Raw genomic sequence first — 17,287 nt, 5'->3', positions numbered from 1 at the left:
GATGTGGTTTTAGTAAAGTTCCCAATTGCTCCTGTAACACTGCACATTAGCAGTAAGGGACTTTTTTAGTTCTCAAAACATGAACATTTTAAATTTACATGCATATTTTTACAGTGTCTATTAAAGCAATAAGCTACGAGATCAAAGCCTTTACCACAGTGATCCCTTTGTATTGTCCCAATATTATATACATTTTATATAATAGTGTAATTAATTTAATGAATTTATTATTATGATAAATTGCATTACAGATGTCAAAGTAAAACACTTTACAGTTTCTCTTGTTAATTTTAAACTAAAGATTTTTAAGAAGACTTTACATTAGCTACATTGTACTATATTAGAGCCAGTCCTCCAACAAACACTAATGGTAAAGCTCACTACAACTTAATTCAATGGTGTGAGAAACTGAAAGTACATTTAACATAATACACTGCATACAATACAGAGTAACACCTTTCTCTTCTTGCGCAGTTGGCATGCTATTATCAGCGCGTGACAATCCTTTATTACTACTACTGTTTGCAAATTTAGGTCGGCTGCATCTGCTGGCAGGATATTAATCCTTAACCAAACTTTGCATATACTGTATATCTGTATAACAAATATTTAAACCTTAATACGTGCCAACCAACCAAAAAGAAGAAGAGGAAAAAAAATGCCGTTTCAAAGTATTTATTTCTAAAATATTAGAAACCCTCTCTTAAAGCCCTCTCTAATTTCTTAGAGATGGATATTATTTCTTGTGCAAAAAAACAAACAAACAAAAAAACATGCGTGCTTGTAGCTATTTATTTAAATTTCTTTCTTTATAAACTAAGTAGTTTGTAGTATAAACCGCCTAAGAAAATACATGTCATAAGTATCCCAAATGCTGCAGTAGCTAAAAGATAGATTAAATGCTCCACAAGCAATGTAGTTTGGGGATAAACTAGGTCGGAACCATAACTTCATTATATTTTACATGTGAGGCAACAGATATGTCCTTTCATACTTATTTTCTTTTATTATTAAAACTGACCTCCCGAAAAGCAAAATGTTTCCAGTATTGTCTCCCGTGAGGCGAAACGCTCTGAAGAAGGATTCTTTCACACCTTACACGGCGCGGTCCGCCCACCTGGGTCGCGATTGGTGGCTGCTGAGTTTAAAGCTCCCCGAAACTCGCTATGCACGTCTGACCTTACTGTTGAATATACTGTATGCGTTTAGCGAAGGGAAACTGAGCAAAGCACATTTAAGGATAAGCTGATTAGGCCAACCAGAGGCTACAGTCTACTTTCATCAGTGATCACCAAGGATACGCGCCCGGGGCGTGCAGGAGATGAGCAGTCCCGATGCGGGTTACGCCAGTGACGACCCGAGCCAGACCCGAGGTACCAGCTCAGTCCTGATGTCTGACATGAGGCAGTGCGCGTGGGTGGACCCGCTCAGTCCGCTTTCCGACACGAAAGCAAAACACGAGTTATGTACTTCAGCGGGTCCCGGGCGCGGAAAGAGCGAGCCGCGCATCCGCAGGCCGATGAACGCATTTATGGTGTGGGCGAAAGATGAACGCAAGAGGCTTGCGCAGCAAAACCCAGATCTGCACAATGCGGAGCTGAGTAAAATGCTTGGTGAGTATAGATAAAAAAATAAATAAAAATAAATAATAATAATAATAATAATAATAATAATAATAAAGTGTACCTTGTGCATTTCATCTTTTATTTTCGCTTTTTTAATGTTTTGCATTATGTAAAATGTTTAAAAGATATAGATTAATTAAACAGCTTGTTATTAGAACATAATTATTCAAATCAAAAGAATCATTGTTAATAAATCATCAATTCTAAAAATAAAGTTTATAAACACAGTTTGAATAAAATAATAATAATGTGGGAAATATCAATATTGGCGAACTCGACTTAAAGCAGACGCATTACATATGGAAGTCATTGTCCCAGTGTGATACAAAAGTAGAATCATTGCATCGCTAATGCCATATTTTCATTCAGCCTACAGCTTTGTCCAAGTGTAAAAAAAAAAAAAAAGACGTTTGATATTACTTACAGGTTTAGAAAGTTTTAGTAATATTACTCACATCATTTGTATACGTTTTAAAACTATGAATGATGTGTCTATGATAAAATGTCTAAAATCTATACAGTTATAGATTAAGCAATTAAGTGAATAAGCAATGTTAAACAGTTAAAGCAATTAAGTGAATAAGCAATGCTGACAGTGAACCACACAACAAAGTTGACATTTACCTTTATAATGTAATTCTTTAATGCAATTTATATTCATATTATGATTTAACAGAAACCTTTTTATTGCTCTTAAATGTTTGATTTATATTTTGTCCATTGTTGCTTTAAAATGATGTTATTTGCAGGTAGCATGAATGTATTTATCATTAAGTCTAATAAGGAACTATTATATACACAAATTCTGGAATAGAATAAATCAAATAAATTAGAATGAATCAGATATATTCATCCATAGATATTATGCTTAAATATCAAGCATGTTGTCAGATATTACTATGTAAAATGCTCAGTGTGCAGTCCACAATGTTTTTCGGAATTTTTATTGATGTTTGTGAAAATGTTCAGTCTCTCGAATGTGTTAATTTCATTTAATAATTTATATTATATTCCCTTTCATATTATTTGTAGGTAAGTCATGGAAAGCTTTACCACTAGTGGACAAACGTCCATTTGTTGAGGAGGCGGAACGTCTCAGAGTGAAACATATGCAAGACCACCCAAACTACAAATATCGGCCACGGCGTCGTAAAAAGGTGAAACGAAATAAACGACTGGACTCCAGCTTTGTGCTTCATGGGGAGGGGGATGCTCAGAACCCTCTGGGCATGGAGGGCATGAGTGTTGGATATTCAGAACTGCCCCAAGCTAGGCTGCCTCCATACTGTGAGACGCAGACTTTGTTTGAGCCCTACAGCTTGCCTACACCTGACCCCTCTCCTATGGACGCTGGGATGACTGATTTTTTTGCCCATCTTCAGGACAATCACCATCAGTCAGCATACAGCTACCATAACCACCAAGAGCACCACTTTCAGGAAAACACAAACACTCTCAGCAACATGCATGGTCATACTAACATGAAATCACTCACAAACACACATTTTCAAAGCATTACTCACTGCAACATCAACACACACACCAATCCTAATTTACACACTTCCAGCAATACACAGTTTAATCTAATGAATAATCCTCACCCTCATCAAACTCTTAATGAGAGTACCAAACCACAAACTAGTCACAGTTCTGGTACTCATTTTAAGTCCCTCACCCACCCGATATCTCACACCATCATTAACAAAAGCTATTTTTCTCACCAAGTCAAGCCTCCTGATTACCTGAACTGTCCTTCAACTTTAGATGACCATTATAATTCTAACTCTCAGTTGAAGCATGAGGAATTGTCACTTCCTGTTGACTGTCACACATATAAGCATGACATTTCTGAGCCAAACTCACAGGCCCCTGCAGCAGCTCAGAATCAAGGATCTAGTCAAATGGTGGATGAAGTGGAGTTTGAGCAATGCCTCGCTTATGGGGTCCCCCATGTACCTTTGCAGGGGTCCAACCTAATCTCAAGTGTACTGTCTGATGCAAGTACTGCTGTGTACTACTATGGCTATAGTAATTCCTGAGGAGATTTCATGTTCTTTTTGATTAAACCTGGATCACATATATTTTCAATGTAACCCCAGACACTAATTATTTTCAATGTTCAATCAATGAAAATTTTATGTCACACCGCTTTAACTAATAGAACTGTCTAACTGAAATTTCAGGGGCCTTAAAAATTAACTTTGTGTAGTTGCTTAATGTCTTTACAAATGGCAATATTAAATCATAATTTGAGTTTAGCAGATTTTAGTCCATGTTTGTTATAGCTTTGAGGCCATACATACTTAAGCAGGAGCACATAAATTGTAAATCTTTTTTTTTTTTAATGTGAATGTGAAACAGATCAAAAATACTTATCACATATCTCGCTCACAGGGCAAATAAAAATGTTGGTCCAATACTCTCTAGATAGACAAAGTCTCTAGAAAGTATCCTTCCTAATACCTTCCACCAATGCAAAGGACACAAAAATGAAAACTTTGCTTATAAAGCTATTTCATGAAGTTTTTAAATAAGAAAACTGCAAATATTGTCAGCTTACAATATGTATAGAAATTCCCTTACAGAGGCACTTTTAATGTTTATATTATTATTGCATTTTTAAGGATAAACAAAAAAGAAGGAAGGAAAGCAGTACAATTTCCCCTTGAATCAAAGTTTCAGTCGAGGAACCACTGCAAACTTTTCAGTCTTATCTTGTTAAACTGCTTATCTCATTATTATATACTGCTCAACCCTCTTTTGATTTAAATATGATCAGAATCATAATACTAAACGAAAAAAATAATAATATGAATGCTAGCAAGAATGTGAGCTAACAGTCTCAAAGTATGCAAGCTCAAAAATAGAAACTGTGAAAGCAACATGCACTGCTTCACAACAACAGCATATACAGTTATCTGTGTTACTATAAAGTGATCTTGCTTAGAGGTATCAGAATATTTAAGTTCTCCGTAATGTTCCATGCAAGTATCATCTTCCATGTTTCTACTAAAATGTATTTATATAAAAAACATGACTTTTCATACTTTGTTGTAGTTGGCATACCTTATAACAGCTTTAGATATAGTTGAAGTCTGTTATGAAACTTCAGTGGAAGCATATGAGCACAGGTCTCCGTTTGATCTCCATTTAACCTTATATACAGTACAGACCAAAAGTTTGGACACACCTTCTCATTCAAAGAGTTTTCTTTATTTTCATGACTATGAAAATTGTAGAGTCACACTGAAGGCATCAAGGGCTATTTGACCAAGAAGGAGAGTGATGGGGTGCTGCGCCAGATGACCTGGCCTCCACAGTCACCGGACCTGAACCCAATCGAGATGGTTTAGGGGTGAGCTGGACCGCAGACAGAAGGCAAAAGGGCCAACAAGTGCTAAGCATCTCTCGGGGAACTCCTTCAAGACTGTTGGAAGACCATTTCAGGTGACTACCTCTTGAAGCTCATCAAGAGAATGCCAAGAGTGTGCAAAGCAGTAACCAAAGCAAAAGGTGGCTACTTTGAAGAACCTAGAATATGACATATTTTCAGTTGTTTCACACTTTTTTGTTATGTATACAATTCCATATATAATTCCACGTGTTAATTCATAGTTTTGATGCCTTCAGTGTGAATCTACAATTTTCATAGTCATGAAAATAAAGAAAACTCTTTGAATGAGAAGGTGTGTCCAAACTTTTGGTCTGTACTGTGTCAAGGAAGAACATTTGAGATAATGGGAGGATTAAATTTATTTATCTATTTATTATTTAAATTATTTTCATGGGGTTGGAGCAAATTCCAAAAGACCCACACATTTGAGTTTTTTTTTTTTCTTTTATAAATGAAATTTTTGAAAGGAAGACAGTTTAACCCCGGCGCTGTCAGAGCGCAGAGAGCCGCATCTCACGGACAGCAACACCGAACCAAGCTCTACCTCAGGAAGTTCGCGTCCTCCAGCACCTGAATGAACAAATACAAATCGCAGTTTAAACAAACAGAAAAGATGTGAAGAGCCCAATTTAGCACCCGCTGTGTTCTGGTGTTTAGGACTCACACAGAGACGTGTCTCAAAGCGCTTGAACACTGAATCTGCCTCTCCTTGCTTTTGTACCGATAAAAAAAATGTCTTAAGTGAAAAATAAACAGTTGAGAAAGAAATCGGATGTGTATCATTATAATGGATGCATTGTCTTTTAAAGTGACCGCGCCCAATTTACTAGCTCTTCTGTCGGTATCTTTAATGTTAATCCAAGAAAATGAAAGACAGAAAATCACTCACGGCTCTTGACTGAATTACTTTGTAGTTTTAACAAGAATTAATCCACAGTCAAACCAAAAATAAATCAGTCACCAGATATAATTGTTTATATTGTTTTACTAGTGGGTGCAGGACCCTATAGTTCATTTATGAGTATAAGTGAGTATAGCAAAATAAAGTGAACTGTGACGTATTATACCCCAAAAATCTTCATACTGTAGAATATCAGTGAAATTGATAAAAAATAAATAAATAAATTAAAATAAATTACATTTGGGACCAAATATTATTCAGACACTTTTTTATTTAATTGCGGCAACCATTTTACATCACAGACTGAACATAATTAGTAATTTTTCAACAAAGTATTGATAGTTGTGGAAATATTGTTATACTAACATTTGTCTGAAGTTTTGGTTGATTGAAATCCATTACATATCTTTCTATCAAAGTTAGCTGACATTATCAAGATGAATTTGTTCTTACACAGTTTAACTCTTGTCATAAGAGTTCTTCTTCTTTTTTATTACCGATTTCTAAACTATAGCAAATAAACTGTAATAATGTAATGTTGAAGGTGTCTGAATAAATTTTGGTTTGGTTATTTTACATTGAAGACTATGCAGAGCTATTTTACATTTGATTATTCTGTTTCTGTACCTAGACACCTACAAACTTGAAAAAACTTAAACATTGTGTAAATTGCACAAATAAATAAATAGAACGAACATACAAATTAAACAACTTCAAACAGGGCTCGCTGGTACAACCTGCACCGGGGCCCTGCAAACCCAAGCAACAGCACTGCCTCTTCTCATGTGTCTGACAGCAAAATGTATGAATCAGTGACATGCACACATACACACTAATGTTTTACTGGGACATTCCATAGGTGTAATGTTTTTTTTATACTGTACAAAACTGTATTTTTTATTCCCTTACCCTAACTCTATTCTTAATCCTACCTCTCACACAAAACTTGTTTTGCATTATTAGATTTTCAAAAAACTTCATTTTGTATGATTTATGAGTTTGTTTTTTCACTCCTATTTTCATTCCTATTACTGCTATTACTATACATGTGGGACATTTGGTCCCCATATAATAGGAAATACCAGGTTCACACACACACTGTATATCTATAATCAATGTCTGTATTCTGTGTCTGTATATTTGTGTGACAAAATACCTTAAAACTAATAAAAGCCACACCTCACAGGTTTCAGTTGTGAGTTTGCATCAGTTTAGTGCTTATATTCAAGCTTTAAGGCAGAGAGGCACAATGTCTGTGAGAAGCAGCTGCAATCGATGGGATGTCTCCTGTCTGACAAGGAATGTGCCTTTATGTGTGTGTGTGTCCGTGTGACAGGAATTTATAATCCTTGAAATATGTGTCTCCTCCCTGGCCTTATCACTTTCATAGGCACGGCTTTCCCAAACCCACTCCAGTTGTGCTGCTTCTAAATATAGACTCAGACTGCATAGTAGCTCTATGCAATGACACAATAAGCTATTTTTCACTGATTTGACCCCTAGAAGTATAAATATATCTGACACACATGAATTACTTTGTTACTGGTTTTGTTACTTGAAGTAAATCTCTAAATGTGTCTTATTTTAACAGGAATACAGATTAAAATTAATTTATCAGAAGTCGTATTGTAAAATTAGTTTTTCTGTCCATTTGTATATTAATTTAATATATTAATTGTCCCAAATAAAACAAGCATGTTTTTCTATATTCATGCCCCTCTAAGTATATTTTCCTCAATGTCAGCGACCTTTGTCTATTTCTTCCGTGTAAAGTGTCTAGACCAGGAGTGCCCAGCCATGGGCCACTTGTTTTGGTTAAATCCTTATTAAGTATATATTAAGTGTTAAGTTGAGGCTGTAAGACTGGGGTCCTACAGTTAACCTCAGTTTTGTCAGAAACATTGCTTAAGTATTCTTCTGAATCATAACATTAAGGTCACGTCCAACTTATGTTGCAATTATCTGTTTATACCTTTCTTTTGTAATAATATCTAAACTATTACAGTACATACTTATCTCCTTCTCGTCCATTCTGCTTTTCACTTCCTGCTCTCTAACTGAATTTCATGTGTCATCAAAATCACGTGACTGCAAACAAGCTATACAAAATGCTTTAAAGCAGCTGTACTGTAAAAATAAAATAAAATTAAATAATAATAATAACGCATCAGTGTCTCAAAGTTTATTTCAGGAATCAATAATTTCAGTTATAATTACTTAATACAAATATAAAGCAGCATAGTGTCAATAAAGTTATTTATTCAGCAGCCTCTTTCAATATTTTCAAATACTACTTAATTAATTATTTTTACTGTCTGGGTTACAGTCCTTGCTAGTTGTTTTGGGGTCTGTGATGTGGTCTTAGTTGGTGATAGAGGGGCTGAAATGAGGCCTTTATGTATCTGTAGTATCTACTGGAAGGGTATATCAGGAGGAATTTGAGTCAAATGTCTAAAATCCATCTCACAAGCAGTGGCACCTCCTGGCTTTTTTGACTGGGATAGCCCATGTGAGTCACAGACTTATTCAAGGGTAGAATGAACCTGTAAAGGTTATCCATGAAAGATATTTTGGACTGCTAAGCCGAATGCAGTTTTATAAAAAAACAAAACAAAACAAAAAATAAAAAAAAACTGATACAGATACAGAAAAAGCTTGAAAAGACTTGAACTTGAACATAAACAGACATAAACATAAACAAAACTAATCAACAATGGGTTACACAACTAGAACGTACTCGGTTACTAAACGTAACCTCGGTTCTCTCTAGAAGAGCGAACGAGTACTGCGTCTTAGCTAAGACGCTACGGGAAAAGTCTCTTTTCACGAAATACTGAAGCAAAAAATTATCCTTAATTTTGTATTTTTGTAAAGCGCATTTGCAGCAGTACACAGCCATAGGCGAGACGGCTCGTTCGCTCATTGGCTTGTTCTGCGGCAACTGCACAGCCTATCGAGCGCGGGCTGATGCAACATCAGACCAATAAGGGCGCTTCGCGCCCTTCTTGCCACTTCCCGCCGAAACGGGTGTGGCCCAACCTATAAAAGGAGCTCGAAAAGGCTGACTCACCTGATTTATTTCATCGCCGAAGCGAACCAGAGTGAATCGTGCGCACGGCAGAGAACGCAGTACTCGTTCGCTCTTCTAGAGAGAACCGAGGTTACGTTTAGTAACCGAGTACGTTCTCTTACGAGAGCTCTCTCGTACTGCGTCTTAGCTAAGACGCTACGGGAACCCAGTGTAAAACGCCGTGCGCGCAGGGATCACACACCAATAAACCTGAAGCAACGCCCAGGATTTACAGTGCACAGTCACCTGAGGGACTCACAGAGAGTCCAGGACAGAAAAGGGAAAAAGCCCTCCGTCCCATATCTAGCAGCATCCGTAGATGCGGCAATATGACGTCACACAGCCGAGGCAAGGCCTGACCAATGTGGCAATGCGGGTCTTACGCAATACTGCCCATATAACAGTCGGCAGCGCATAGCGCTCGTGAACTCAGAATTCCCCTCAGGGCCCTGATTCGCCTATACCGACAGCAGCCTTGCTTGCAAGGCGGGAACCTCCAGGTTATAGAACCTGATAAATGTAGACGGCGAGGCCCAACCTGCCGCCATACATATATCCTGCAAGGAGATCCCAGTAGACCACGCCCACGACGAGGCGATGCCTCTTGTGGAGTGTGCTCTGACGCCCAACGGGCACTGAAGGCCCCTGGAAGCGTAAGCTAACGCTATGGCGTCAACTATCCATCTGGATAGAGTCTGTCTCGAAACAGCCATTCCCTTGGAACGCCCACCGAACGAGACAAATAGCTGCTCCGTCTGCCGAAAGGCAGCAGAGCGAGACACGTAAGCTCTTAAAACCCTGACAGGGCAAAGAAGACTCGAGTCTCCATCCTCCCCTGACACCGGCAGGGCAGACAGGGCAATAACCTGAGCCCGAAACGGTGTGTTGAGGGATTTCGGCACATAACCGTGCCTAGGTTTGAGTATGACTCTTGAGTCATTGGGCCCAAACTCCAAGCACGACTGGCTCACCGAGAGCGCGTGCAAATCACCCACACACTTCACAGAAGCGAGAGCCAACAAGAATACTGTCTTGAACGACAGATGCTGAAGGCTAATCGATTGGATAGGCTTGAAAGGGGGACCTTTCAAGGCCTCCAAAACCGCCGCGAGGTCCCACATAGGGACTGACGGAGGTCTGGGAGGATTCAGCCTCCTAGCTCCTCTGAGGAACCGGATGACTAAATCATTCCTTCCTATTGACTGACCGGACGCCGTTTCAGAAAACGCCGCGATGGCAGCCACATAAACTTTGAGCGTGGATGGGGCTCTGCCCTTATCCAACAGCTCCTGAAGGAAGGAGAGGACCTCCGTCACCTCACAACTAAGGGGTGAATAACCTCGAGCTGTGCACCAGCTGGAGAACACCGACCACTTCGAGGCATACAGACGTCGTGTCGACGGAGCTCTAGCCTGAGTGATGGTATTTAGCACTCTCACTGCGAGATCAGCGGGTAACCATTGAGTGCCCATACATAGAGGGACCACAACTCCGGTTGAGGGTGCCAAATCGAGCCCCTGGCCTGCGAGAGGAGGTCTCACCTCAATGGTACCGGCCACGGGGCAACATCTGCTAACTGCATCAAATCTGGGAACCATGGTTGGTTCTTCCAAAGAGGTGCTACAAGCAGTATTGAACATCTCGTTTCTCTCACCCGTTCTATCACCTGCAGAAGGAGGGAGACGGGAGGGAACGCATAAAGCGGGCAGCACGGCCATCTCCGTGACAGCGCGCTTTCGTTCTTGGAAAAGAACGCGGGGCAGTGAGCGTCTTCGTGGGACGCAAAGAGGTCCACCTCCACCATGCCAAATCTCTGCCACAACAGCCGGACTGTTTGCGGGTGTAGAGACCATTCGCCCGTAGGAACATTGCCTCTGGACAGCCTGTCTGGACCCAGATTCTGCAGTCCAGGCACATGCACTGCTCTCAGCGAGCACACGTTGCGCTGAGCCCAAATCAGGAGGCGTTCCGTCAGCCTGCACAGGTTTCGGGACCCGAGACCGACCTGGCGATTTATGTAGGACACCACGGACATGTTGTCCGAATGGACTATGACGTGGTGATCCTTGATATGGGGACAAAAGCGCGTCAGCGCGTTCTCCACTGCCAGCATTTCCAGGCAGTTGATATGATGGAGCTTTTCCCATTCTGACCATAGGCCAAAGGACGGTCTGCCTTCGAGCAGCGCTCCCCATCCCGAAGTGGAGGCGTCCGTCGACACCATTTTCACACTCGGGGAAGTCCCCAGGCTTACACCTGATCGGTACCAGCCGTTCGCTGTCCAAGGTGCTAGAGCCGCAACACAGCTCTGATCGACCTTGAAATGCAGCCGGCCAGACGCCCACGCTCTGCGCGGCACCCGAGCCTTCAGCCAGAACTGCAGGGGGCGCATGCGGAGCAGGCCCAGCCGCAGAACCGGAGATGCTGAGGCCATGAAACCCAGCATCTTTTGACAGTGTTTGAGCGACACAGTCGCGCCACAGCGGAAAGAACTCGCTGCACGCTGAATGCCCATCGCGCGCTGTGGTGACAGCCGCGCCGTCATGGAACACGAGTTCAGAACTATACCCAGAAACAGGATCGTCTGACTGGGGTTCAGCGAACTCTTCACCCAATTGACACTGAGGCCGAGCTTCTCGAGGTGATCGAGTAAAACGGCTCTGTGGTCCATGAGCTCCGCTCATGATCGGGCCAGAGCCAGCCAGTCGTCCAAATAATTCAGCACTCGTGTGCCTCTGAGTCTAAGAGGAGCGAGCGCTGCAGCCATGCACCTCGTAAACGTACGAGGAGCTACGGACAAGCCGAATGGCAGGACTGCAAACTGGTATGCCTGGCCCTCGAAGGCGAATCTCAAATATCGCCTGTGGTTTGACGCTATCTGTATTTGAAAATACGCGTCCTTCAGATCTATTGACATGAACCAGTCCCCTCTGCGAATCTGCGCGAGGAGCTTCCTGGTCGTGAGCATTTTGAAACTGCGTTTCATCAATGCCTGTTCAGCTTTCTTAGATCCAGTATGGGCCGGAGACCCCCGTCTCTCTTGGGCACCAGAAAGTATCTGCTGTACAGCCCCCCCTCGCTTTGAGACACAGGCTCTACAGCCCCTTTGCTCAACAGTTTTGATATTTCGGCCCGAAGTATGTGTGCTACTTCTGTTTTGACCGTAGTTTCGACGCGCGCTGAAAAGCACGGTGGGCGTCGAGAAAACTGTAGCGTGTAGCCTCTCTTTATAATGCCTAGCACCCAATCCGAAACCCCTGGAAGCACTGACCATGCATTTGCATGAATGGCTAAGGGCTGGATGCGAAACGCGCTCTGTTGACTGGGCAACGGCGGCGCTCGAGTGTGCTGCGCATCTGAGGCGGGGAGCGCGTTGATCACAGCGGGCAGATCGCTCTTCCTCGACCCCGTTCCGGCGCTTAACCGACTGGAGGGAGGCTGAGCGGGTCCCGTGGGACTCGATATATCTGCGAGTAACCGTGGGCTGCATGTGTGCACTTTTACCACTTTAAACTCGCTGTCTGCCTGTGCAGAATGTACGTGCACGGGCCTCGTTTTTACAGAAGCCCCGCGCCGTATGTGACATAGTGTATGTGGGCACTGGGAAGTGGGCACGTTTACTATGCGGCGCGCTCGACCGATCTGTGTCGATCTTATGTGCGCTAGCCCTGTGTGCAGGGCTGTGCTTATATGTGGAGATGGGCACTGGGTAGTGGGCATCGTCACTGCATTTATAGCACCATCGGCCGTGGCCGGACGAGCACGCACGGGTTTCGTTTTTACAGAAACCACATGACGCGTGTGACATAGTAATAGTGGGCACTGAGGGGTGGGCACGTTTACTATGCAGTGTGCGCGACCGACTTGAGTCGACATTATGGGCGCAGGCCCTGTGTGCAGGGCTGTGCTTACATGTGGAGATGGGCACTGAGGAGTGGGCATCGTCACTACATTTATAGCACCATCGGCCGTGGCCGGACGAACGTGCACGGGTTTCGTTTTTACAGAAACCACATGACGCGTGTGACATAGTGATTGTGGGCACTGAGGAGTGGGCACGTCTACTATGTAGTGCGCGTGATCGACTTGAGTCGCTTTTATAGGCGCGAGCCCTGTGTGAAGGGCTGTGCTTATATGCGGAGATGGGCACTGAGCAGTGGGCATCGTCACTACATTTATAGCACCATCGGCCGTGGCCGGGACACCAGAAATTACACCTTTTTCGGGAAATATCTGGGTAGCCGTGATAACGGTTTTCGTGTACAGGCAAGCGGGCAACCGTACAGGCTTGCGCATTGCAAACAACGCTGAAACAGTCACAATCTCTGGAAACTGAAACAGCGTCGCGCTTAGGTGAGAGCCCGGCCGCAGCGGAACTCGTACACCGGCGCTTCGATGAAGCAGCCATCGTGTGTAGTGCCGACGCAGCGTCATGCAGCATGCGTAGATGGCTTTCCCAGGATGGCTTCGGGGCTCCCGGCCTCACCGTAATCCTCTGCCGCGGTCCCCGCGGCGCGGGGCGACGGCCAGTAGAGCGAGAACGGGGGTCTCGAGCTGCGTTGCTGAAGCTGTTGTGATAACGGCTTTTGTGTGCAGGCAAGCGGGCAACTGTGCAGGCTTGCGCATTGCAGAAAACGCTGAGACAGTCACAATTCCTGGAACTGAAACAGCGGCGCGCTTGGGTGAGAGCTCGGCCACAGCGGAACTCGTACACCTGCGCTTCGATGAAGCAGCCATCGTTAGTAGCGCCGACGCAGCGTCACACAGGAGGCTTTAGATGGCAACACCGCTTTTGCCGCCGTCCAGCAGAGGGCGGACAAAGGTGCGTCGCTATCGCCTGTTCCACCGGCGGAAGTGAGTGGTAGTTCCTGTTTTTAGCATCATCAGTGTGGAGAATGCTAGTGAGACAGACGAACGAGTTCGTGCTGAATATGGAGCGTTCCAAGCCTTCGCCACCTCTTCGTGAAGCTCAGGAAGAAATGAGGCGAGCTTTGAGAAGTACGCTCATCCGAAAGGGAAATACCATCCAGCCGGGAACGAGAGGGGGGGGCGCTGGTGCAAACCACTCGCGGCCGAGACTCATCGCGGCCAACACGATCATTCGCCCCGGCTCCTTCTCGATGTCAGCTCGTCTGCTGGGCTTCTGAGCAGAAGGCGCGAGATCCTCGGAGCTCGCCCAGCCCTCACTGCCCGAAGCTAGCAGAGAGCGCGTGTCCTCTTCCCCCGACGCGGCCCTGAGATCGACTTCCTCGGACGACGCGCCGGCAAACAGCGGGCGCTGCCCACCGGGAAGCGATGCAGGGGGGGCCGGTGAAGCAGGGCGAACCGGCGAGCTCGGTTGAGCTGAAGACGGTTCCGGAATCCGCTGGAAGCGATGCTTTTACGGCGCCTCAGCGCAGCGGAGAATGCAGGCTCAGAGAAAAAGGCCAGGCGAGTCCTCAGAGTCACCATGGCAACAGCTCGCAGTGGGGGCATCCGCCGTCAGCGAGCGAGCGCTGCATGATCTTCACCCAGGCAGGAGACACAGATGAAGTACCGGTCTCCCTCGCTGAGTGGGGCTCTGACGAGCCGCAGGAAGGCATCTTAAAAAAGACGCGAGCTCTTTTACGAGTGTGTGTCGCAGGGCGAACACACACACACACATAAAGAACAGCTTGTATATAACAGGATTGAAAGGATATAGGCGCCGGATAGCGCAGCAGGAACGGCAATGGAAGGCGGCGATGCCAGCAGCTTCAGAATGGCTCGTCTTGCTGATGTGCTTTCTCAGACGGCGCTTGCTTCCTCCGTGATCCAGCGATGCGTGAGCTTCGCTGAAGAGATGAAAAATCAGGTGAGTCAGCCTTTTCGAGCTCCTTTTATAGGTTGGGCCACACCCGTTTCGGCGGGAAGTGGCAAGAAGGGCGCGAAGCGCCCTTATTGGTCTGATGTTGCATCAGCCCGCGCTCGATAGGCTGTGCAGTTGCCGCAGAACAAGCCAATGAGCGAACGAGCCGTCTCGCCTATGGCTGTGTACTGCTGCAAATGCGCTTTACAAAAATACAAAATTAAGGATAATTTTTTGCTTCAGTATTTCGTGAAAAGAGACTTTTCCCGTAGCGTCTTAGCTAAGACGCAGTACGAGAGAGCTCTCGTAAGAGAACTAGACCTTTGACTAAGGAAACATTTACAATACACAATACACATTGATCACAGCCAGTGAAAACATTACACATAAAATGATATGCTTGGTATGGACATAAGTTATGTACAACATTAAGCATATCTGTGCAGACCAATCGGTGTATGACATAAAAGTATCACAAGAGTGATTAGAAAGCAGACAGCTTGAGTTACTGTTACACGAGGTGCAGAGCCATATCTAATGTGAGGTTAACAGGGACTCACGTGACAATTTCCAAAATAAAAGACATGAAAACACAGAACCATAAAAACAAGAAATGTGTCAAAAAGACTATTCAGACATGACAGAAACTATTATATAATACTGTATCTCTAATATTTTATGACGACGACGACGTGACATACAGCCAAGTATGGTGACGCATACTCAGAATTCATGCTCTGCTTTTAACCCATCCAAAGTGCACACACACAGCAGTGAACACACACACACCGTGAACACACACACGGAGGAGTGGGCAGCCATTTATGCTGCTGCGCCCGGGGAGCAGTTGGGGGTTCGATGCCTTGCTCAAGGGCACCTAAGTCGTGGTATTGAAGGTGGAGAGAGCACTGTACATTCACTCCCCTCACCAACAATTCCTGCCGGCCCGAGACTCGAACACATAACCCTTCGATTGCAAGTCCGACTCTCTAACCATTAGGCCACGACTTCCCACTAATCATTTCTAAATGATTAGTTATTTACAACTAATCATTTAGAAAAACATTTTATCCAAAGTGACTTACAGTATATACAACAACAACAACACAAAAGTATTAATGCTGACAAATCCTGACCAATAAAGATGGTATGCACCAGCAGGGAACAGTCAATGTAAAGGTCTGTGGAAGTGATTAAGTGATTTTTTTAAAGCCTATTTAGGATGGCTTCAAAATATCTCTACTATCTGAAGTTTAGAATAAATATCTTGTTGGCCACTTTCCTGCAGAATAAAGCTTTAACTCCAGTCCTAACAAAAGAAGCTAATCAAGTTTTGATCAGTACTACCAAAACTTTTGAGGTAGGTGTGTTAATTGGGGCATACAGGAGACTAAATCTGCAGGATGTAGGCCCTCTATCCAATGATTGAAAAACCCATGTTATCGGTCAGCACAGGATATTATTCAGCTGATATTACATATTTAATTGCGGACTACTTTATTCAAAGTTACTTTACTTTAATCCATCTCTTCTGTCCACTTTCATCCAGATTACCCCCCGTGGTGCTGATTACCTCAAGAGGAGGGTAAATGGGCAGATCCCTCTGTCAGTGTCCAAACACAATTGGGGGGGATAAAGTTATCATGCACTAATTTTATGTCTGCTTGTACCGCGGTTTCTTTTTGGTGTTATCAGAAAATTATACTTCTGATTCTGCTGTGATTTACGTGCACACGTATATTAGGTAAGTAGGCAGAGATAGGTGATCTTTTGTGGCTGCTTGAATGCATTCAACCACATCAGCAACTACTCCACGAAAGCAATCAGGTTGAATGAGTTGTACCTCTGGAAGTGGTTAAAAGAGGACAAGCTCAAAACATTTCACACCCTGTTTACGCCGGTATTTAGCATTGTCCACTTGTGATCCGATCAACCAAAATGTATCTTAATACCAAGTGTAAGCAGGGCCACAAAAACATAGTAAGAAGACCGTTAAAATAGTCCATGTTGTTGCCTTCTGCGTTAGATCCATTTGCAGCTTTAATGAGAATAGTCAATACAGGGTCAGATACTGGCAAGGCAGAACATTGGAGACAAGGCTTAGACAGAACCTTAACCAGGCGAGAGATTAGGGCAAGCAGCAGACAAACAGAGTTCAGAGAAGGCAATCTGAGTGTGGGACGGCAGAGAACAATCAGGGAATCGAGAAACAGTCCAAGGTTAAAACACCAGATAACAAACATGGGTAATAACGATCAGAAAAGACAGCCGGGGCAAATAAACACTTTGGAGTGACTGAGCATTTGGTGGCTGCTTATATGTGTGTGGGTTGGGGGGGGGGGTGTAAATGAGGTGCAGAGTGATGTGTGAATGTTGTCAGGTGTGGTGTGAGTGATCAGTCACAGGTATGAGGGATGATGGGAATTGGAGTCCAAATCAGAGTTTGTTAACATTCAGGGGACGGTTCCCT

At 43.7% G+C, this 17,287-nt stretch overlaps 1 protein-coding gene across 1 annotated transcript; it reads left to right on the top strand.

Annotated features, from left to right (window-relative positions):
- The first annotated feature begins 1,160 nt into the window (after positions 1–1,160).
- On the top strand, positions 1,161–3,954 carry sox17 (SRY-box transcription factor 17). Its single transcript, XM_059523444.1, has 2 exons — positions 1,161–1,613; positions 2,658–3,954. Exons 1-2 carry the CDS (start codon positions 1,322–1,324, stop codon positions 3,662–3,664), a joined length of 1,299 nt encoding a protein of 432 aa, XP_059379427.1. The 5' UTR covers positions 1,161–1,321; the 3' UTR covers positions 3,665–3,954.
- Positions 3,955–17,287: the final 13,333 nt, after the last annotated feature.

Source organism: Carassius carassius, chromosome 3 (genome assembly GCF_963082965.1).
Source record: "Carassius carassius chromosome 3, fCarCar2.1, whole genome shotgun sequence".
NCBI lineage: Eukaryota > Metazoa > Chordata > Actinopteri > Cypriniformes > Cyprinidae > Carassius > Carassius carassius.
This window is presented reverse-complemented; position numbering and strand designations above follow the sequence as displayed.

Excerpts from the sequence above, each read along its gene's own strand:
- sox17 (XM_059523444.1), top strand. The coding sequence starts at position 1,322 with ATGAGCAGTCCCGATGCGGGTTACGCCAGTGACGACCCGAGCCAGACC. Across the intron at positions 1,614-2,657 it reads GGAGCTGAGTAAAATGCTTG|GTAAGTCATGGAAAGCTTTA; the intron begins GTGAGTATAGAT and ends TATTATTTGTAG.